The sequence below is a fragment of the Erinaceus europaeus genome, chromosome 3 (genome assembly GCF_950295315.1).
Source record: "Erinaceus europaeus chromosome 3, mEriEur2.1, whole genome shotgun sequence".
NCBI lineage: Eukaryota > Metazoa > Chordata > Mammalia > Eulipotyphla > Erinaceidae > Erinaceus > Erinaceus europaeus.
In genome coordinates, this window is record NC_080164.1 from 147,350,612 (window position 1) to 147,374,266 (window position 23,655).

The window sequence follows — 23,655 nt, forward strand, 5'->3', positions numbered from 1 at the left end:
AGCTTCATTTATCGTGGCAATGGGAGTTATCTTTAAAGAATTTTTATCTGGAGGGATAACTCACTGGATAAGGCATGTACCTTGTCATGTGTGTGGCCTGAGGTCAAGCCCTGGAGCCACAAAGGTACTACCTGTTAGTGTGGTCTCTCTTTCTTTTTCAATATCTCTCCTAACTCTTTCAGAATAAAAAAAAAAAGAAAAAACTTGATCTAGGAACACTGAAATTATTCATGGGTGCGACCCTGATTCAGCAAAAAATTAAGTAATAATAATAATAAAGAATTTTTTAAATAATAAAATATTTTAATTAAAGAATTATTTTAAAGTACAAGGACATTTTCCATTTTTATTTGTGATTAATAGTGGCTTGTAAGATTGGATTACAGGTTATAGTATTTATTTTTAGCAAGAGATGATTCTGTATTACAGAAAGGATGTCTAGGATATCTAAAATAAAATTCACACTTATCTTTGTCACCGGGGTTATTTCTGGGGCTTGGTATCTTTGTAGGATTGATCCCTTCTCCTAGGAGCTACATTTTTTCCTTTTGATAGAGAGTGAGAGACAGAAAGGAAGAAAGAGTTAATAAGAGATAGACAGGAGAGATACCTGCCACACTGCTCCACCCCCATGAAGCTTCCCATTTGCAGATGGGGAAGAATTTGTACATTTTAAAATATCTATTTAATTCACATTTAAAGATATATAAGTCAGTTAGACATTTGCAATCTTATATAACAATAGGGACAAAAAACCATTAGACACTCATAGCTTTGTTTGTCCTGATCACCAGGATTTTTGCTGAGGCTTTCCACCTACACAGTACCACCTCTGCTTCCAGCAAACTAACTCTCTCTCTCAGGATGAGAGACAAAGAGGGAGTGGGGACACCACAGCTCTGCTCTAGTGCTCAGGAAGCTTCACTTTTTTGCATGTTGTTTCCACATGGTGGCCAGAGGCTCAAACTCTGGTCCGTGCATGTTAAAGATACACTGTGTGCAGGGTGAACCATATTCCAGCCCCAGTTAATGTTCTCTTTTATGATTTCCTGCAAGAGGCTAAGTACACCCCAGTGACCAGTTAAAAAATACCTGTTCATGTGAAGAATCGAGTTGAGAAGAACTAGAGGGAAAATGAAATCTGTGCATGGGACTGAAGAAACCATATGTGGATACCCTGTGGTCACCTAGTAAGGGACATGTTTTACAGTGAGGTTCTTGGTTATAACACATTTTGATTTTTGTTACAGAGAAAGCTCATCAGGCTTCAGGCATTATCATATAAAGGAAACAACAACATCCCCAAAGAAATACTACCTGGCAGAAAAACATGCATTTAGTTCAATTGCTGAGCTGATTGAATATCATAAGCACAATGCAGCAGGTGAGTGAGCTTTGGTCCTGTTTCAAATGGAAATTCATGATTAGAGTGGCCAGACACTGTGATGGAGTCTTCTCTGAATGGTTTTATTTTGTAACACTTTATAGATAGATAAAGTCATTGAATATGAAGAAAGTGAGATCCATAGAGAAAAATCAGAAATAAATTCAAGTCTCATAAAAAGCTCTATCTTACTTTTTTACCCTTAGGATATAAATTATCTTTTTTTAAAAAAAATAATTCATTTATTTATTCATGACAAAGATAGGAGAGAGAAAGAACCAGGCATCACTCTGGTATATGTGCTGCCGGGGATTGAACTCAGGACCTCATGCTTGAGAGTCCAATACTTTATTCACTGCACCACCTCCCAAATCACAGGACATGAATTATCTCATGAGATACGAGAAATAGTCACATGATTTATTTTCTCTCTCTCTCTGTACTCTTAACAAATTTAAACATATTATTTTTGTCTATGTATTGAATCGAGACATTTATAGATGTGTAAGGAAGAGATAGGGAGAGAAAGAGAAACATCTGTAGCACTGCTCCACCACTTATGAAGCTTCCCCTCTGTAAGTGGGGACTAGGGACTTAAGCCTGTAACATGTGTGCTCTACCAGGTACACCACTGCCTGGCCTCTTATATTTTAAACCATTTTTATTAGTGATTAATAATGCTTTGCAAGATTATAAGATTGCAGGGTATAGTTAGTTCTACAGTACACCCACCACCTACTTTCTATGCTCCACCCTCCCAATGATAATGTGGTTTATAGTCTTGGTACTGATGAAGATTCTTTACCTGTCCAAACTGTAGTCACGTTCTTGAACTATTGTCTCCTAGGTCTATCTGTGTGCTTTGTTATACAATTACAATTACATTTTTTTCTTTCCATTCTTTATTTTAAAATTCCCTTGCCTCCTTGGTTCTTTCCTCCTCCTCCTCCTCCTCCTTCTCCTTCTTTTGATGTTGAGAATCTGATTTTTTTTTAATGCCCATGTTCAGTGGGAAGCAATTACAGAAGCCAGACCATCAACCTTCTGCATCCCACAATGACCTTGGGTCCATACTCCCAGAGGGTTAAAGAATAAGAATGCTATCAAGGGAGGGCATGGGATACAGAGTTCTGGTGGTGGGGATTGTGAGAAGTTGTACCCCTCTTATCTGATGGTTTAGTTAATGTTTCCTTTTTTATAAATAAAAAATAATACAATTACATTTTAGCAGAGTCCTGACAAACCAGTTTAACCAGAACTGCCCAGCAGCAAATCTGAGCTGATTATCCTCAGTATCAGGCTCTTTCTCAGCATTGTTCTGCAGGTGATGTCAGAGTGCCATCACTGATCTTCAAGAATTCTGTTAGATGGACTAGCCCCTCCCTTTACTTGCCCTTGCTGTTTCTCTTAACCATTTCCTATCCACTGACCTCCTCCCTATCTTTGCTGATAACTGCCACTTGCCTTTACTGTGTTCAGAATTGAGACCAGTCTCCTCACTGCAGAATCCCTTTGCAGATGCCCCAATAACTATCCTGAGGGTCTTGAATAAAACCATACCACATAATCTTCAAATATATCGCTGACTAATTTTTCCTTTAATAGTATTAAAATCCAAATTGTGTTTGTGTCAGTGTTGGCACAGAAACCTCAAGAAGAGTTCAGATTTAGGTACAGCCCACAGAATAACCAAGATTAAGTGTATCTCAGGCATGTTTCCACCCTTGTGTATCTGTGCTGTACTTGCCACCTAGGCAGAGGCAACCAGGTAGCACAACATTGAAATAAAAAACCAGAGGACTGGAGTTGGTGTATTGCACCAAAACAAAAGGCCCTGGGCTGGTGAGGGAGTGTTCAGGTCCTGGAACATGATGGAAGAGGAGGACCTGGGGGTTGATGGGAGGTAGATTGTTATGTGGAAAATTGAGAAATGTTACACATGGATAAACTACTATATTTTATTGTCAACTGTAGACCTAATAAAGAAAAAATAAATAAAAACCACATTTATGTACCTTGAGGCTTCAATGGATAGAGGAAATTGTCTAGCCTTAAAAGATATAACTAAGTAGGATATAACCAGGTACTTAGCTTAATTTATAGAAAATTAACTGTTGACACTTTGTCTAAAGCATGCTTTTACAAAGCCTATTGTTATTCATGACTGTTTACTTTTCTGAGATAACAATAGAAGTAATATTTGAGATATAACTTATATCATAAGGGCGGAGTATAGAGTATGTATAGAGGGCAGAGGAGATAGCATAATGGTTATGCAAACAGCCTCTCATGCCTGAGGCTCTGAAGTCCTAGGTTCAGTTCTCCATACCACCATAAGCCAGAAATGAGTCATGATCTAGTAAAAATAAATAAATAAATAAATAAATAAAGTGTATGGAACTCAGTAACTATAAAAGTAACTCAGCTGGTACTTGCATACCAGAGGCTCCTGGTTTGATCTCCAGCACTACATGTACATTGACATTCTGACTTCTCTCTTTCAAGTGAAACTCTATATATACCTCATGTGAAATAATAATATAAATATTTTAAATAAATTATATATGTCAGTGGTTATTAGTATATTTTACAGATTTATGAGAACTGTTACTATAACTTAAGAACATACTGGTTATGGTTCCCATATTTGTTATCAGTCTTGTAACCACTAGCAGTCACCCCACCACCACCTCTATTCACTAGTGTAGCCTTAGGCAGCCACTGATCTCCTTTCTGTATCTACAGATTTGCCTGCGCTAACATTTCATATAAATGGAGTAATACAATATGTAGCCTTTTGTAAAGTGTGTGTGTGTGTGTGTGTGTGTGTGTGTGTCTAGTTGGGGCATTTGTCTAGCTGGGACCTTGCACGTGAGCAGTTTCACTGTTCCCAAACTGACTTGAGAGACAGAGAGAAGAGACACCAGAGTTTCCTCCAGTGCCATTGTGAACCTCCTCTGTGGTGCTAGACATGAACCTGGGCTTTGTGCATGGCAAGGCACATGTCTTATTGAGTGAGCTGTCTCTCCACCTCCCCCCATATAACTAAGTTTTTTTTCTTCTTCTATTTAGCCTAATGTTTTGACATTTATCTAGGTTGTAACATGTATAAGTAGTCTACTGCATTCTATTTTTTTGCCTTTAAGAAAGATTTTAATGTTCTTTTGATTTTTAGTTAACTTTTTAAAAGACTTTTTAAAATATTTATTTATTCCCTTTTGTTGCCTTTGTTGTTTTATTGTTGTAGTTATTATTGTTGTTATTGATGCCGGCGTTCTTGGATAGAACAGAGAGAAATGGAGAGAGGAGGGAAAGAGAAAGATAGACACCTGCATACCTGCTTCACCACCTGTAAAGTGGGGTGGGGAGGGCTGCAGGTGGGGAGCCGGGGGCTCAAACCGGGATCCTTATGCCAGTCCTTGCGCTTAATCTGCTGCGCCACCACCCGACTCCCTAATTAACTTTTTTTTTAACATTTTTTCCTTTATTGGGGGATTAGTACTTTACAGTCGCCAGTAAATACAATAGTTTGTACATGCATAACATTTCTCAGTTTTCCACGTAACAATACAACCCCCACTAGGTCCTCTGTCATCCTTTTCCAGGACCTGTAAGTCTACTACATTTTATTGATTAATAATAGTTCATTATATGGATTTTGCATTTCCTTCATCAGTTGATAAGTTGTTCCCATATTTTGGTGATCACGAATAATACTGCTCTGAACAGCTGTGTGCAAATTTTGCATGGCATTATATTTCACATCCCCTGGTTAATTATTTAGGAATATGTTTATTGGGTTATATAATAGTAACTCCATATTTAACATTTGACAAAATATTTTTATATCAGTTTATGACCCCCCCATAGGCTTCTTACTTTTCCTTTTCTTTGTTCACATTCCCTCTTTGTATTTTTATGCTATTGTATTAATTTTAATCTTCACCATTTTCTCCAATAATTCATTTAAGTCTTTCCCTCATGCTGGGTTCTAGGGAGACTTCGGTGGATTCGGTAATGACCAGACCTGTCTCCCCTGGATGTTACTAAGTGGTAGGGAGACAGAGAAATATGTAACAGTTTTAAATTACATTACGTGCAGAATGCTGTAATGGCAAGTACAGAGTGCTGTGGGAAGAATACCTGTCATTTCTTAATTAGTTGCTGAAAACAACTTAGGGGAAAGGAATTAGCATACTTCATTGGCTTCTAGAAATTGACATTTTTCAGTTGCTATTTTAGAGCCTGAATTGATGACAAGAGGACTAATAGTGAGTTATAGCATGTAAATCACTTTAATTTTTAGTGGATTATGGTAATTTTCTTTTGTAGTTCACATCTCATGTTAGACAAAATATGGAATAATCAGTGTTTAAAATATTTGAGAAAAAAGGGCTGGGAGACAGCTCACCTTGTCATGTGAAGGTTCTGGGTTTGAGCCGTGGCATCATATGGGAACACCATGGCACCAAGGCATGCTCTGTGGGTGGTATAGCAGTGCTGTGGTATCTTACCTCTCTTTGTCTCTCCCTCTCTCAAGATAGATGAATGAGAACATTGACTAAGGGGAGGCTGTTGAATGATGGTATTTTGCATGTGCAAGATCTTGGTACCCACACGAGGAAAAAAAAAAAAATGTTTGAAAAGAGAATATACTAACATGGTGCCCAACAAACATTATCATACTTGTAATGCTTGTTGAATAAACAATGGCTTTTTTTTCATTTTTTTAATAATTTATTTCTTTATTGGGGAATTAATGTTTTACTTTTTTTCATTTTTTTAGTATTTTATTTTATTTTTTAAGAGAGATGCAGAGAGAGAGAGATACGCAGAGAGAAACACCAGAGCGCTGCTCAGCTCTGGCTTGTGGTGGTGTGGGGGATTGAACCTGGGACTTTAGAGCCTCAGGCATGAGAGTCTGTTTGCATAACCATTATGCTGTCTCCCCTGCCCTTTTTTTCATTTTTTTATGTTGCATAAAATTAAGAAATTGTCAATGCCAGAGAAAAGAATAAACTTTCTTCCTCTCTCCCTCTCTTCTAACGCTCCTTTCTTGTTGTTTTTGCTACCGTATAGCACAGAGCTGTATGCACACAGAGAGCATGAGCACTAGATGGATGAGTTTTATTTTTTATTGATTTAATAATGATTGACAAGATTGTAGAATAAGAGGGGTACAATTCCATACAATTCCCACCACCAGAGTTCTGTATCTCAGCCCCCGTCCCCCTCTTGGAAGCTTTCCTGTTGTTTATTCCTCTGGGAACATGGACCCAGTATCATTATAGGGTATAGAAGGGGAGAGGTCTGGCTTCTGTAACTGCTTCTCCACTGGACATGGGCTTGACAGGTTGATCTATACTCCCAGCTTGTTATTATTTCCCTAGTTATTATTTCCCTATACTCCCAGCTTGTTATTATTTCCCTAGCAGGGCTCTGGAAAGGTGGGGTTCCAGGACACATTGGTGAGGTCATCTGCCCAGGGAAGTCAGGTTGGTGTCATGGTAGTATCTGCAACTAGGCAGCTGAAAAGCATTCAGATATACAGCAGAAAATTATTTAATAATCAGGAACCTAAAGGTAAGAATATAGCAGATGAGATTTGGGGTTTCCGTTTTAGAAAAAGCTAGGAAGTCTACTTTAGTTATATTCCAAGGGGTCCATGACTTTATTAAGTTTTGCCTGTTTTATATATGACTTTCTTATGTAGAACTTTACTGTGTAGAATGATTAAGGGTGAGTTAATGAGCACTTTACTGTGCAGGGTGATTATTGATTAATAAGTGTTAACTTTATTTATTTATTTAGTTAGTTTTTTTTAAAGTGTTAACTTTAATACTTTCTTTGATTTCTAGGACTTGTGACAAGGTTGCGGTACCCAGTTAGTGCAAAAGGGAAGAACGCACCAACAACTGCAGGATTCAGCTATGGTAGCTCTTGTTTTAAATTTTCACTGGCTACTTTCTTTGAAGAAGTCAAATACTAATATATAGAATCCCATTTACTTGCATTTTTATAAGTTTATAGTATGAGTTTTTATTTTTATTTATTAGATAAAGACAGAGAAACTGAGAAGGGTGGAGGAAATACAGAAGGAAAGAGACAGAGAGACACCTGTAGCCTTACTTCATCCTTTGTGAAGCTTTCCCCCTTCAGGGGCTTAAACCTGGGTCCTTGCACACTAATGTGTGGGCTTAACCAGGTGTGCCATTGCCTGGCCTCCAATATGTTGTGTGTGTGTGTTTTTTTTTAAGTGGTCATAATTATAGTATGGGTTTTTGAATGAGACCTAGTTAGGAGCCAGATGGTGACACACCTAGTGGAGTGCATATGTTACTATGTGCAAGGAGCCAGGTTTAAGCCCCCTGTCCCCACCTGTGAAGGGAAGCCTTACAAGCAGTGGAGTAGTGCTGCAGTTGTCTCTGTCACTCCCTAACACACACACTCTCTCTCTCTATTTAAAAGTAAATAAATAAAAACCTAGTTAATCGAAGGTCTTCATTTTTTTTTCGTAATCTAAAAAGAAAACTTTCTATAAGTAAAAAATAAGTAACAGTGTCAAATCTAAAATCAACCAAAGCCTGTCTTGCTTTTTCATCGATTGCTGCTTACTCATCGGAAAGTAAAGAGTATGGTAATAGAGAAAATGTTCAATTGACTTATTATTGTTTTCTCTGGAAAATTTTGTATTTTAAATGGAACGCTTACTTTTCCTGATTGATGGAGTTGTGAAGCCACACTTGCATTTGAGAGCCAAATGCGAAGTAGAAGGGTTTGTTTGTTTGTTTGTTTGTTTGTTTTTATTCTTTTTTGTGGGGGAGAGATGGATGTCTGCAAAATACTTTTACCCCAGCCTAGGTTCTTTTCCACCATCATGCACCAGGACCTCTAAGGTCCCCTCTTCTAACCCCTCTCTCCCTTCCTTCCCCAGAGTTCTTTGCTTTGTTGCAAAGCCACTCCTCTGTTATTAGACATCTATCTTGCTTCCAAGTTTGGGCTATTACAAATTGTGCTTCTAGGAACAAAGATATCCATAAGTCTCTTTGGATGGATGTGTTTGTTTCCTTAGGATGTATCCCCAGGAGCAGAATTGCTAGGTCATAGTGTAGGTCCATCACTAGCCTCTGAGAGTTCTCCAGAGTGCTCTCTACAGGGGTTGGATCAACTTACATTCCCACCAGCAGTGCAGGAGGGTTCCTTTACTTCTGCAACCCCTCCAACATATGTCATTACTGTCCTTTATGATATATGCCATTCTCAAAGGAGTGAGTGGTATCTCATTGTTGACTTTATTTGCGTTTCTTTGATGCATTTTTTTTTTATGTTTGTTGGCTCTTCAGATCTCCTCTTTTAAGATTTTTATTGATTACAGTCCTGGAGTACAATGTGGGCATGAGCAATATTCCGTTATACCATCCTTTCTCTTTGTTTTAGGGAAGCCAAGTAGAAATATGGACTGGAAATTTCAATCCTGTCTGATTATTTGAGAAGCAGGTGGTGAGGTTCAGGATAAGCAGGATGGAGGCTTGAGGCCACTAAGTCATCTGACCAGCTGCCTCTGGATGAGTTTTCTCTGCCTTGCTTCCTTATAATAGAACAGAGGCTCTGTTGTTTGCCCAGAAGACAAAGGGCAAATAAGAACAAAGAAGCTTGTGAGTTTCTCTGCTCCTTGTCCTTTCTTTGTATTTTTTTTTTCAATTTATTGTTGTTTACAAAACAGTTTCTTCAAGCAGACTGCTGAGATCTATTATCTTTTGCTTAACCTAGTTTATGAATGTCCACCTAGGGTCAGGTGTTAGTCCTTTGTCTTTGGGCCCATTTCAGTTGGAAAAAAAAAAAAAAGGGTAGTAATAGTAAAAGAGGAAATATGTTTAAGTTCCTTGAACTTTAAAGCTCTGTTACTATATGCTGTATCTTCTTGCTGTATCTTCTTGCTTCACTTCTGTTGTGACAGTTTAGAAGAGCAATTCCCCCAGCCCCCAAAGGGTAGAAAGCTACCTTTTTGCAATTAAGATAGGGGTTGGAAGCTGCTCTGTGTTTAATTGGCAACTGCATTATCCTACAACTTTATAATCGACCTTGATTATAGTTTCTTTGTGTTCCACTGGCTTATGATGTTTCTCCATATTCACTGTAATGACTTCACTCTGCTGTCTCACAGAAAAATGGGAGATTAACCCTTCAGAGCTGACTTTCATGAGGGAGTTGGGAAGTGGACTGTTTGGCGTGGTGAGACTTGGCAAATGGCGAGCCCAATACAAAGTGGCAATCAAAGCCATCAGGGAAGGCGCCATGTGTGAAGAAGACTTCATAGAAGAAGCTAAAGTGATGATGTAAGTTACTGTGTTCTTTCCAGTTCTCCTTTTTGCATCAATGACTCCTCGCCAGCTATTGCTGCTGGCAGTTTCTTTTCCTGTACTAACCATATGTATGCATGGATTCCCTTCCAGGAAACTGACACACCCAAAGTTAGTCCAGCTCTATGGTGTATGCACCCAGCAGAAACCAATCTACATTGTTACTGAGTTCATGGAAAGGGGCTGTCTTCTGAATTTTCTCCGACAGAGACAAGGTCATTTCAGCAGAGACGTGCTCCTGAGTATGTGTCAAGATGTGTGTGAGGGAATGGAGTACCTGGAGAGAAACAGCTTCATCCACAGAGATCTGGTAATGATAAACCAACTGCATATCCAACTCACTGGTCCAACTCCTTTGTAATACTAGCTCAGCAAAGGAGCTGCGATGTTTCCATACCCTTTTTTTTTTTTTTTTTTTATTCTCAACAGTATTTCACCATTGTTTTTAAACTTGGTAAGTTTGGCTCACTCCTCAATTTTAACAGAAAGAACTTTATGGAACCCAATACGTATGATGCATCACCACATAGCTGCCTGCATGAATAGAGCATAATCACACAGATAAATATTTCCAAGTAGTTACCATGCATTCACTAATTGGTATCCATAAAACTCCCATGAGACAGCTAGTCATAATTGGTATCCATAAAACTCCCATGAGATAGCTAGTCATAATTGGTATCCATAAAACTCACATGAGACAGCTAGTCATAATATCTTCTCAGAACATCATATTTTTTCTTATCATTGTTGGAACTTCAACATTCCGAGTCAATATATATACATATGACTTTTAATATTTATTTATCATTAAGAGACATTACCTCTTTATGCATAAGTTGACTAGACTGCACTAATTTTAGTATCAACAGAACTTACTCTTTTTTTTTTTTTACTTTTATCATTCAATTCTGTAACGAATATACCATTATAATCTTGTTTTATAGGCTGCCAGAAATTGTCTGGTAAATGAGGCAGGAGTTGTGAAAGTGTCTGATTTTGGAATGGCCAGGTAAGGCTGAACATATAGGTGAACATTTTCTATAAATTTGGAACAAATTCAATATAAGACTGTAATCTTTCCCTTGAAATCACAGAAATCTTTGTTCTGCTGCTGAAATGTTTTTCTCTTTTCTTTCTTCTTTTCTCCTTGCTGCTACGGTTTCAGCAGGACTTCATGCCTTCATGATTCCACCACTTCTAGCACTCTTTTATTTTTCTAGATAGGGGATAAAAAGCAGAGAGGAAGAGAAAGAGAGCGAAATAAGAGACACAGCAGAGAGATACCACAGTACTGCTTCACTGCTGCTGATAATTCTCCTTTGCGTGGTGCCCTCTTGTGGTGACTTGGGGTTTGAACCCAGGTCCTTGCACGTGATATAAAGTGTGCTTTCTACTATGTGAGCTTTCTCCTGGCCCCTGGTGTCTCTTTAAGAACCTTTTTGAAACCATTTAATCAATTAGGTTGCCTCTATTATGAAAGTTTTCTTTGCTGAATTTATCTATTTTACTATTAACATTGGCTTTTAACCCCCCCCCCCCCCCCAGAGCACCACTTACCTCTGGTTTATGGTGGTGGCAAATATTGAACCTGATACCTTTAGTGCCTCAGGCATGAATGGCTTTCTGCATAACCATTATGCTGCCTCCTCAACCTACCATTGACTTTTTCTTGTGTAAACAAATTGTTGAGAAGTTAGGATTTCTTAATGCTTCATTATGTGACTTTAGATTAGATTCTTATTTTATTATGGGGGTTCTAGGGATGGGAATAATCTGCATTGAAGAAACAAAGCAAATCTTGTTAAGCGCTTTTGAAATAAACTCCTTAACCCAACACTGCACATTTTGAGATGTTACTCATTATCTCCACTAGGTGGTAGCACATGTTTTCTTTTCTCAGTGCACACTGAGACTTTTGGAAAAAAAAATGTTTTTTTTTCATGGAAATGTGCTTGGGGATAGAATTCTTAGATTACTCAAGTCTTTGATGTTTCTATTCTTACTTTATACACAATAGGATATTAGATAAGACCTTCGAAAAATACTTAACTTGGCATTCTCTCTTCCTTTCTTGGCCTAACCATTCATCTATCCTTCCATGTATAATTAATTAGGCACTGATATGTGCCAGGCACATTAATAGGCTGAACCCAGCAGACCAAGACATACCAGTTCCTGCCCATATACAGCTTCTTTCAGGGGAGGGAGAAGCATAAGTCCTGATAACTACAAAGAGGAGAAAGCACAGAGAGAAAGAGAGACACCTCCTGACCTGCTTCTTTGCTGGTGGAAGTGTCCCGCCTGAATGTAGGGAGTTGGGGGGCTTGAACCCAGGTCCCTGCTCATGCTAACATATGCGCTCAACTGGGTGTGCCACTGCCCAGCCCCATTTTCACATTTTTTTGATGGTTGGGAAAAAGATTCAAACAATGTGATATACATGGAAACTATTTGAAGTTCCGATGTCACTGTCCATGACTGAAGTAATATTAGGACACAGCCTTGCTCACCTGTTTCTGTGTTGTACATAGTCACTTTCCTACTAAAAGGCAGAATTGGGGCCAGAGGATCAGCTCACAGGGGCGGGGGGGGGGGGGGGGAGTGCCACATTCTAAGCCCAGCACCATGTGGAAGGTGCAGTGGCACTAGAGAAAACTCTGATGCTAAACTTGGGAGAGCCTCGGCTGTTTGCAGTGGAGGGACTTGGGATTCAGAACTTTGGTGGTGGGGATGGTGTGGAATTATACTCCTATTGACATGTAATTTTGTAAATCAATAATGAATAGCTAATACTTTTTTAATTAAAAATAAATAACTTATATTAATGACAGCAATGATAATTAAAAAACTCTGATGCTATAGTGCTTCTTACTCTCTGTATGAAAAAGAGCAGCCTGCAGTGGTGAAATTTTACACATGTGAAGCCTTAGCTAAAAAAGAAAAAAAAAGTGGGGGGGTGTAGATAGCATAATGGTTTGTTTGTTTATTTATTTATTTATTTATTTATTTTTAACCAGAGCACTGCTCAGCTCTAGCTTATGGCGGTGTGGAGGATTGAATCTGGGATTTAGGAGGTTCAGGCATGAAAGTCTCTTTACATAACCATTAGGCTATCTACCCTCACCCAAGATAGTGTAATGGTTATGCTGTTATGCATAGTGGTTCATGCCTGAGGCTTCAAAGTCCCAGGTTCAATTCCCCAAGCCATCATAAGCCAGAGCTGTGAAGTGCTCTGGCAAAAAGAAAGAGAGAGAGAGAGAGGAGAAAAATCCTGCATAAACCGTGTGATACCGTAACAATTATTGCTGGGGGGGGGGGGGGTTTGGAGGCAATGGGTCAGTTCTTAGTGCCATTGAAGGCCTCTTTGAGATTGGGGTATTTAAATGAGACCAAAAGGTTGAAGTAGCCAGTTAGATGAAAACCAAGGGCAAAATATTCCAGGTGGAAGGAGCAGCAAGTACAAAAGTTTTGAATGTGGGACAAGGTTGCCCTGTTCAAAGAGTGAAATGGACAGAGCAATGAAGAACAGTCTAGCAGGCAAGGACTGTTGAGACAGGCCAAGTTTTCTCCTGGCGAAACTTGGGTCCAGAGAACTTAAAAAGCACTTATTGTCCAAAATGGGACTAGTACTGCTGACTTTTGGGCAAGCAGTTACCCAGAGCTCTTTGTCTGCTTTATATTAAGAGGTTGTGTATATGACAGGCAAGCTGTTAGCCTCATATGTTCTGTTTCCCAATATTGAACTGAAAAAAAAAAAATTCAGTGTTTTTGCATCATCATCTCTAAGGCAGCCTTTAAGTATTAAGTTCAGACTCCTGACTGGCAACAAGTGACACAGCACATGGTAGTACTGTGGCCAGCCAGCAGCTGCTTGTCTATGCAGCAAAGAAGCTTATGCAATTATTTGAATGTTTTCTCATGGAGTTTATAGAAATTAACTATGAGGACCCAGTAGTGACTTACCCAGTACAGCACACATATTACCATGCACAAGGACCCCAGGTTCAAGTAGGAGGAAAGTTCAGGAGTGGTGGAACAGTGCTGCCGCTGCCTCTCCCTTCCTCTCTCTCTCTGCTTCTCACTACCAAAAATAAATAAATAGATAAATGGCTGACAGGATCTGTGATATCTTGCAGCCATTCAGAACCCTCTCGATAACCCTGGTTGGCAAATAATAATAATAAAATAAAAAATAAATACTAAAAATGTCAAATTAAAAAAAGATATTAACTATATATCCTCAGAATACATATGCACATTCCTCTTGTAAACACATCCAGGACACATTACAGGAAGGACCAAAGTTCCTATAGCTGTCATCCCAGGCAAAAATTTTCTCCAGGGGTAGCCCCTGTTAACACTTTGGATATGTCCTTCCAGAAGAAAGAAGTATGGATACATAGAAAAATTACCTGATAGTGTTCTGTGACCGTTTTCTTAGATCACTTAGCAATTTGCTCTTTTCATTCCTTGCCCTTTGAAATTGTGCTCTGTGGGGTTGTAGGAGCTCAAAACACGATTCCAGGGCTTCCCACCACTTCCCTAGAGCAGCTCTGCCTTAGGTGTTTTACGGAAAAGAAAAAAAAAAAAAAAAGGTAGGACACTTGTATTGTATTCTACGTTTGTTTCTTTATAAAAGAAGAGAAGCACAGAAAAAGGAAAGTGCAAATAGAAAGGCTGCACACTTCACAAATGCTTAGCTAAAGCAGAAAGGAAGATGGGAATCACCAGGCGTGGCCTCAGAGACAAACATTTAGTTTCAACCAGATGCTTGTTGACTTCAGTCAACTGTTTTTTTGTTGTTGTTGTTGTTGTTGTTTTGTAAAGAGGAAGGAAATTATAGACCTTGTACAAAATGCAGATTTTGACTTAGATGTCAACCTGTAGCATATCTTACTCTAGGTATGTTCTGGATGATCAATATACAAGTTCTTCCGGTGCTAAATTTCCTGTGAAGTGGTGTCCACCTGAAGTGTTCAATTACAGTCGCTTCAGCAGCAAATCAGATGTCTGGTCATTTGGTAAGACCCTGGGTTGATATTTTTCTTAGCTTAGAGCAGAGGGAATGGACAGATTATCTGATAATCCTTACTCTTTTCTAGGCGTCTTAATGTGGGAAGTATTCACTGAAGGCAGAATGCCCTTTGAGAAAAACACCAACTATGAGGTGGTAACCATGGTTACCCGCGGTCACAGACTCTACCCACCGAAGCTGGCATCCAAATATGTGTATGAAGTGATGCTGAGGTGTTGGCAAGAGGTAATTTTTATGTGTATTTCTTTTGAATTTATAACCCCTTTGTGGATTTGGGCATGGCGGGTTTATAGTATTTAGTCTTCATTATCTAATACATGTTATACATGATTTCAAGTTCTAGGTAGAGAGCCCACTGCCTCAATTTCATTTTGAATAATGGGAAAAAGAATGAATCTGAATATGTTGAAAATGCCAGGGGTATAACATAGTGGTTATGCAAAACACTCTCTTGCCCTGGGCTCCAAAGCCCCAGGTTCAATCCTCAGCACCACCTTCACCCAGAGTTGGGCTTAAAAAAAAAGCCAGTAATTGACATAATAAATTCTGGCCACCACCTCAAACAAGTTGGAATCCTATCACAGTTGTCAGAGCTAGGGGTTTAGGGAATTAACTCTACATTTACCTGAGTTAGAACTCCGGGAATAAGCCCAGAAAGGTAACTCTGCTTCAGTAGGCCTCCTGCATCATTGATATATATGTATTTTTTTCTTCACCAGAGTTTCTTTCTCCAAGCCTTAGCTCCTCTAGCTCTCTTTACTCACAATCTTTACAAAATTCCCTTCCTTATGTATTAAAATGGTACCTCACAGAAGCAATTAGATACCAAAATGACAACTCCCTCCCCACCCAGTAATCTCAGATATGTAAACACAGAACATGGGTTTATTTATATTTTGCCCTTTCTTTAATGTTGCCTTGTTTCTTAATTCCATGTGTGAGTTAATCCTGGGTGGCCTATCCCAAAATGGCATTTGCAAGAGAAAACCAACACTAGCTTATGCGTATTGTTTGCGAGGCAGTGTGCTGTGTGATTTAGATTTAGTTCCCACAGTGACCCTTTGAGGTGCAGGCACATATACTTTGACCATTGTGTGAATGGTTCATGAACTTGAGGTTTGCATAAGGCCAGCTAGTTTCAGAGAAGCAGAGGTCTGTTTAACTACAAAGTCCATGCCCTTACTAACACACAATGCAGCCCCTAAGGAGGATTCATTGGAATGGGCAGATACCTTCTGGGCAGGTGTTATGGGGGGAGAAGGGATAGGAGGAGTAAAAACAAGGAGGTTGACAAGTAACCTGGCATGTATACAGAAGCAGGTGCTGTACCCAGTTGAGCACACACATTACTATACACAAGGATCTGGGTTCAAGTACCCACACTCCACCTGCAGGGGGGAAGCTTCACGAGTGGCTTAGGAGTGCTGCAAGTGCCTCTCTCTTTCTCTCTCAGTTTCTTTCTGTCATATCAAATAATAAACAAACAAGCAAACAAAAACCCCACAAGAACAGATACTGGTTTGGTTGAGCAGAGAGACTGTGTGAAGGTGTTTGTGGGAAATGAAACTGAGGAGGGGCAGAGAGCATTGCACAGCAGTGGGATTTGCTTTCACAGGCAATGGGAAGCTCTCCTGTTTTCTTAGACAAGGACACTGAAACAGCATGGTGAAATGATTAGTCTAGTATGCAATACATGAGAGTAGATTAGACCAAACTGAAGACTCTTACATGCTCCAATCTCAAAGGAATGAGTACTTTGTCCTGTTACCCTATATTGCCCAAAATTTCAGTAGCAAGAAATTGTTTTGGAGATGGAATCTGGAACCCACAATGTCTCTTTGTTTATAATTGTAGAAGCCAGAGGGAAGGCCTTCCTTTGAAGAGTTGCTGCGCACGATAGATGAGCTAGTAGAGTGTGAAGAAACTTTTGGAAGATAAATGATGCTGTGATCCATGGCTCCTAGGGTCCAAAACACAAAGAAGAAAGAGCATTCACATTACTGTAGTTAATTTATTTAAAGTGGAAACACCTGAGGCACTTGCTTCTCAACCTACTTTAGTTCTGTGACTGAATCTTCCATGAAAATGCTCTCTTAGAGATGGCGATTAAGTCTCTATTTCTGTCTATTCCACAGGCACTAATGTGCCCACTGGTGCTATGCTCAGACCCCAGGATTTGCCCACTCTAGGACTGCAAATGGACACGATAGCTGGTTCCAGTGGAAGGCCAGCATATTGGGAAGAGGAAGAGCATTAGAGCTATGTTCCAGCAACCTTCCCTTTGACTACAACAGAAATCTGGGCCTGGGATGTTGTCTAGAATGTGAGTTTTGGGTGAATCAAGAGCCCACTTTGGATAATACCCATCTTTTGTTTTAAAAGCTCTTTTCAAGACTGCCACTAGTATTACATTAAAGAAAAATCTGTATGCTATATATATATATTGTAAAATATGTAATATATAAAATTATATATTTATAAGAAACGTGGATTGTCTTCATTGAGATTTTTAATTCTGTAATATATGCACTAACCTTCTTAGAACCCATGAGCCTTCAGCTGTTAACCTTTCCACCCCAAAGATCAAATGTTTCTTCTGAAGAGAGAAAATATGGAACTTTTAGTCAGTAATGCTTCCTCCTCATTTAGGTAGATATGTTTGTGGGGCTATCTGTCCTGCTTAAGTCTCCAAGTAGGCCAGTGTTTGGGTTAAGTGATCCTGTCACAATGTCCACAGCTAACTGGAGTTAAACAGAATTGAACTGGGGAGAATCAGTCAGTTTCTAAGTCATGAGAGTCTTCCCAAGGAACCAGATGCTCTAACTGAATATATTGTGCTCCTAAGCAAGAAGACTCAGCAGTTCACAATGACGCCACCCCTGATGCCAGCCAGATCCAGGAGCAAGCTCGTTTTCTGGCAGAGACCAGGAATTGACCAAGACAAAAGGCGAGGATGGAATATTAATGCTTTCTAGGAGGTTGGTCTTTGGATTTCTAGATCTCTTAGAACCTCACAGTAGACCCCCTGTGTGTAAGTCTGTTGGAGTGGAAACCAGATGAACTGGAGCCTTCATTTTCCATCTTGTGCTCCTGGGAAAAGGAATTCCATTTCAACCAACAGTGGCGGTGGCCATGAGTTGTCCTCCACATTACTCTTGTGGGATAAGGAGCCCAGGAAGACAGTGTCTCTCTTCCAGAGCTTTATCTGCTCTGAGGGGTGCTCTCGTCACTTCTGTACCATGGGATGTTGTGTAAATCTGCAAGCCTTCACTCTGACACTGGAGACTCATCTCTTTCCATTGTGATTAGTGGTCCAGGAGGTGGCACAGTGGTAAAGCTTTGGACTCTCAAGCACATGTGCCAGAGTGATGTTTGGTTTTTTCTCTCTCCTCCTGTCTTTCTCATAAGTAAATTTTTAAAAATCTTTTTAAAAAAATCTAAATATTTCATTAAAATCTTTTAGAAGAATTTTAGTTTGAAAGTAAACAAACAAACAAAAACTTCAGGAGTCAGGTGGTGGTGGTGCACCTGGTTGAATGCACATGTTACAATGCACAAGGACCCAGGTTTGAACCCCTGGTCCCCACCTGCAAAGGGAAAGCTTCATGAATGGTGAAGCAGTGTTGCAGGTGTTTCTCTGACTTTCCCTCTCTATTACCCCCTTCCCCCTAGATCTCTGGCTGTCTCTGTCCAATAAATAAATAAATAAAGATGATAAAAAAAATAAAAAAACAACTTCATCAAAGATGCTTAAGAGAGTTTTAATCTTTAAGACAAGAAGGAAGAAGGGGAATATAAATATGTGGTGTCTTCTCCTAGTTTTAGTTAGTTTGGGGTTGTACTTTCCAATGGGATGAAATAAAACTCCTCTAAGTGCATTTTTTATTGTTGGTATTGTTTTATGTATTTCTCTGCCATGCCCTAATCACCTTTTAGGTATTTAAACAATAAATATTTCCTCATATGGTCCCTGAAGTGTCAGTACTGAGTAGGAGGACAGAACATTTCTAGTTTTTGTACTCCAAAATCTAGACTAATTGTTTCTACCACCAGGACCCTCGTCTATCTTTGCCTATACTTCATTCTCTGTTTAGAGAGGGCAGTTTGATCTGACTGCTAAAAGGTCCCTCTTAGCATGTGCATTCTTGACAGTGTTGTTTGCTGGAGTCACCCACACAGTTGGGAATGAGGAACTCATAGCAACCACCTCAGAGATCAAGATGCAGATTATTGAGCTTTCTTTTGTAGGCCACTGGGTTGTCATTCACACACTTCTCTGAAGTTTTGAGAACAGGAAAATAGGAGGGGCTAGCTCTGCCCATGAGAAACATCTTGGTTAAGTTATGATTTCTTAAAGTTAAAAGATGTGTTTTTGTGATGGGAACATTGTCGAAGAGCTGAAGACTGATTACATGGTCCCCGCAGAAGTACCACCATGATCCTTTCCACTTGTAAGTAAGATGGCTTTGTCATTTATCTTCAGAGCTTGTTCCAGGCACCTTCTTATTCTCTCCCCCCCCCTTTTTGTTGCCCTTGTCTTATCGTTGTGCTTATTGTTATTGTTGTTATTAATGTCATTGTTGTTGTTGGGTAGGACAGAGAGGAATCGAGAGAGGAGGGGAAGACAGGGGGAAAGATAGACACCTGCAGACCTACTTCACCACCTGGGAAGCGACTCCCCACACACACAGGTGGGGAGCCCGGGCCGCTTAACCTGCTGCGCTAACTGCTCGACCCCCGCACCTTCTTATTCTTGAACACAAAAGGAAGTTTTTGTTTTGTTGTGTTTTGTTTTCCTAAGGTATAAGGCTTGTAGAAATTGAGGGGTATTTTTCCTAGATATTGTGACATGGGTTCTGTTTCCTATAAATAACCATTCTGGTGATTTAAATTTATTAAATGTTCAGCACTGAGCATGCAAAAGAGTACAGAAATGACATCTTTAGATCTATATATGTGTGCAAAGACACGATCTTTTTTTTGTGTGGCTGAGGCTTCACCAGTCCAGGCCAGCTTTTTTTCTGTTTTCTTTTTGTTTTCTCAATGCTAACATAAAAAGCTGAGGACTAAAGGAGACCAAGTTCTGGTGTACATTTGCTGGAGTTATGGTGTGTACCTGTGACGACTTAGCTATAAATTTAGGACTGTCTGCCTTTTTCTTTTAACAAGATTTTCTTCAGTCTAACACTCTCCCAACTGAGCTATTTCGGCAATTCAACAAGATCTCCTATAAAAGATGATAGATTAAAAGGGCAGGTGCTTCATGAAGTTAACTTTGGGATTACTTTGAAAGACTATCACTTAATGTGAGTTCAATTTCTGGAAACATTACTTTAGTTCCAAGACTGACAGGGTCATATCATGCAAACAATTATTAACGTAGAAGAAACTGTTATTGGTATTGAGTCTGGGTGACTAAGCAACCCCAATTTTTTTCTTCTAAATATAGAATTTTATCATTAATATTATTTATTTGTGATTAATAGTGGGTTACAAGACTATAAGATTACAGGGCATAGTTCTAATGGCACCCATCACCAAAGTTTTGTGTCATCTTCCAACCTCCCAAAAATAACCACTTTAGTTCTCACAAAGTCTTAGAAACTGTTTGCTTCTGATTATTTCTTTCTTTCTTTATTTATTGTAAGTTCCTGTGCATCAGTTCTCTAGATTCCACCTGGTAGAGTGAAACCATCTGGTAGTTGTGCTGTGCATAATCACCTCCAGTTCCATTCATTTTGTCCCAATGGATACAATATCATTTTTGATTGCAAAGTAGTATTCCATGGAGTATATACACATAACTTCTTTAGCCAGTCATCTGTCAGTCAGCATTTAGTCTGCGTCCACTCTTTGTACATTGTTAATAATGCAGCTATGAGTGTAGAGATGCTCATGTCAAAAAGGAAGATTTAATAGTATTTAGTCACACCAGAGTAAAGTCATCAAAGAGTAGCTTACAGGTTTTTTGGTTTTTGGGTTTTTTTTTTTTGTATTTCTGATTTGTAGTGATACGGAGAAATATTGGCTATAATTTTTGGATGTCAGTCAAATCACTTCAAAGGATCCAATAACTATTGGTAAAATTTATAAAATAAACACGCCAAGCTATTCCAGTTGTAGTGATCTGAAAATAACTTGAGTCTTGATCCATTCATAATTAAAATGACGTAGCTACCTGATATCAGAAGGTTTATTTTATTTTATTTGTATGTAGAGATAGAGAGGCAAAGAGAGAGAGATTGAAAGAGACCACAGCACAGAAGTTTCCTTCAATGTGCTGGGGACTAGGCTCAAACTTGGATTGTGCACATGGCAAAGCAGTACATTGCCAAGTGAGCTGTTCTGCTGGCCCAACATCAGAAAGAAGAAAGACTTAAAAAACAAAAAAGAAAGAAAAACAGTCTGTCTCAATGGCAGAACAAAGATAAGTGGGAACTTAATAATAATCTTATTAAAATCTGTGTGAGAGTCTGTTGTTCATTTCTTCTGAGGTTAGAAGGAAAGAAAAGACTAGATTATATCAGGAAAAGTTTGGTAATCTATAAAGTAAAAAATATTAAAGGTTGTTACAAAGATTAGATTGCCCAAGGAATTAAATAGATTTCCTATTGGTAGGGATATTCTGAGTTGTTCTGTCTGGCCTGGGAGGATGTGAATGTATTGAAACTGACTGTTCCTTCTAGCTTTGATAACTTGATTCTCTGGTAAGAAACTGTTTCCTTCTGTCATAAACCATGTCTAGACATGGTTCCGTTATCTTTTGGCTAAAACAATGAGTATTTCTTGTTGATAAGAGAGATTTAAGAGATGACTTCAGATGTATTACTGCTAACCAAAAATGTTTGCACATGTTTGCCAACCAGACTCATTTTCCAAATCCATTCGTTGTTTTAAAAGCTTGTGCTAGAAACTGACTTCCCAGACTGTTGTAGGGCATGAGGACATGATTGTGAAGGATGAAATGCTGATCATATTGACGACTGGGAAGAACCTGACTATGTGAAGTCTCAGGACGCTATTCCAGACAGATTGAATTTCTGAACCATAATGAGCTTTGCCAAGGTTCTTGCCAACTATTAGTTTCCATGAGAACAGACCAGCTAAGAAAAAGAGCTGAAGCTTCAAAAGACTCATTCTCTACCTCCCCTTTGCTTCATTTTCATGTATCCTCTCAGCCTTCCCAGTTTTTTTATATTTATTTTTTGCCTCCAAGATTATCAGTGGGGCTCAGTGCCTGCACTACGGATCTGCTGCTCCTGTGGCCATTTTTTTTTTTTTTGGATAAGACAGAGTGAAATTGAGAAGGGAGGGGAAGAGAGAGAGTGCGCTATCACCTGGCCCCCTCAGCCTTCCCAATTCTTAAAATAGAAGGTAAAAAATAATACTTTATATCTTTATCTTTTATTTCTAAGTCTTAGTGTGCCAGAAGCATGCCAGGGATACAGTTAAATTGCAAGTGTCCAGACTCATATTCATAATTTGATCTGGGAGTAAGGTCATACATTGCCTTTGGGCAGAGTTTGTTTTCATAGCTCTCTCATTATTTGTTGTATTCAGTTCCTACATCAAACTAAGGTTTATCAGTATGAAGATGAGGGTAGCTGCATAGTCAGCGTTAGAGATCATGTCTGCCTCTTGGTTTTTACATCAGGTCCTTGAGTACAAATTGGACTAGAAACTCCTCATGAACAGAACACGGTCACGATGAAACGTTACCCCCATCATTAAGTTGCAAAAACACTGTGCCATCTATTTTAGAGCCCTTGGGGCCCCTGCTTCCTGGCTACTCTACTGTGGGCACTCCTAGATAGCCCAGCGAAGAACCCTTATCATTAGAAACCGAGGCAAAAAAGCCTGCCAATATCCACTTGTCTGAGCTTGGAAAATGGAACCTTCGGCTCGGTAGAGTTTGGTCTAGTTACAACCTTATCAGCTTCATGAATCTCTCAGCAATGAGCCAGAGATACCCAGATAAGTAGTGTGTGGACTGTTGGCCCACAGCAGTGGTAAAGTATTCATATTTTAATCCTGTAAATTTGGAGATAATTTGTTTCCAGTATGTGGTTTCTAATTTAGTGGCAAAAACAAGGAAAGCCATGGAACCCCCCCCAAAAAAAAAAAAAAACTTAGTCATGTTCACCATCATTTTGGTTCAGGTTTGAGATGGCTTTCTTTCTCAAAAACAGGCTCAATGTTAATATAGATGGTAGTAGTTCATGTATGCTGCCTTTTGTTTCTAAATCCCTTCATTCTTTACCCCCTGCAAGTACCTAAATTCTGTAATAATAACACAGCCTTGAGGCCTTGATTCTAACTACGCCCACAAAGCTTCATGCCTTCTCATGCACGTCTCCTATTGCCCCTCAGTAGAGCCCACAGGACAGCATGCTGTGTCCACTTCCTGCTCACAGAGGCTCAGTGAACACAGTTTCTGGTACAGTGCCAGGCCGCCTTGTAGCTGAGCACTTCTTCACATCACACATTGGCCTGAAGTCTTGGGTGTGATACCAGAATACATAGCAAACAGTTCAAAGTCACTGGCAATATTCATTTGAAACTCAGCTCTTAGGTTAGGGACAAGAAGAATTGTGTGCAAAGTGACCAGGAAGTTCAGTTCATTACTGAAAAGAAATCAAAATGCCTGCATGGGGAAAAAAAGGGGGGGATTCATGGTGCTGGAATTGGGGTGCTGGACTTTGATCACTGAAGCTGTATGCAGTGTTTAGGGAGACTCTGTCTCCCAGGCTTCAAGGGTCTCCTGGTTCTTTCCCCTCACTTCTCACCTCATTAGGTCCCAGCCAGGTCAAGTACAATTCTTATTTTCCTTTTTTTTTTAAATTTTTCATTTATAAAAAGGAAACATTGACAAA

The 23,655-nt window shown here is 39.3% G+C and overlaps 2 protein-coding genes across 4 annotated transcripts in view; both read left to right on the forward strand.

Annotated features, from left to right (window-relative positions):
• The window catches only part of TEC (tec protein tyrosine kinase), a 152,752-nt gene extending 135,481 nt beyond the window's left edge, over positions 1-17,271 (forward strand). For all 3 annotated transcript variants that reach the window (XM_007539688.3, XM_060188078.1, XM_060188077.1), the window contains 8 exons: positions 1,251-1,384; positions 7,243-7,317; positions 9,549-9,720; positions 9,838-10,054; positions 10,692-10,756; positions 14,650-14,768; positions 14,850-15,007; positions 16,637-17,271. In XM_007539688.3, coding sequence (XP_007539750.1) covers positions 1,251-1,384; positions 7,243-7,317; positions 9,549-9,720; positions 9,838-10,054; positions 10,692-10,756; positions 14,650-14,768; positions 14,850-15,007; positions 16,637-16,720 — 1,024 coding nt within the window. In that variant the 3' untranslated portion in view covers positions 16,721-17,271. The remainder of the gene's footprint in view (positions 1-1,250; positions 1,385-7,242; positions 7,318-9,548; positions 9,721-9,837; positions 10,055-10,691; positions 10,757-14,649; positions 14,769-14,849; positions 15,008-16,636) is intronic.
• Positions 17,272-19,081: 1,810 nt separating this feature from the next.
• The window catches only part of TXK (TXK tyrosine kinase), a 54,855-nt gene continuing 50,281 nt past the window's right edge, over positions 19,082-23,655 (forward strand). Inside the window, exon 1 of the mRNA XM_007539687.3 lies at positions 19,082-19,233. Coding sequence (XP_007539749.1) covers positions 19,218-19,233 — 16 coding nt within the window. The 5' untranslated portion in view covers positions 19,082-19,217. The remainder of the gene's footprint in view (positions 19,234-23,655) is intronic.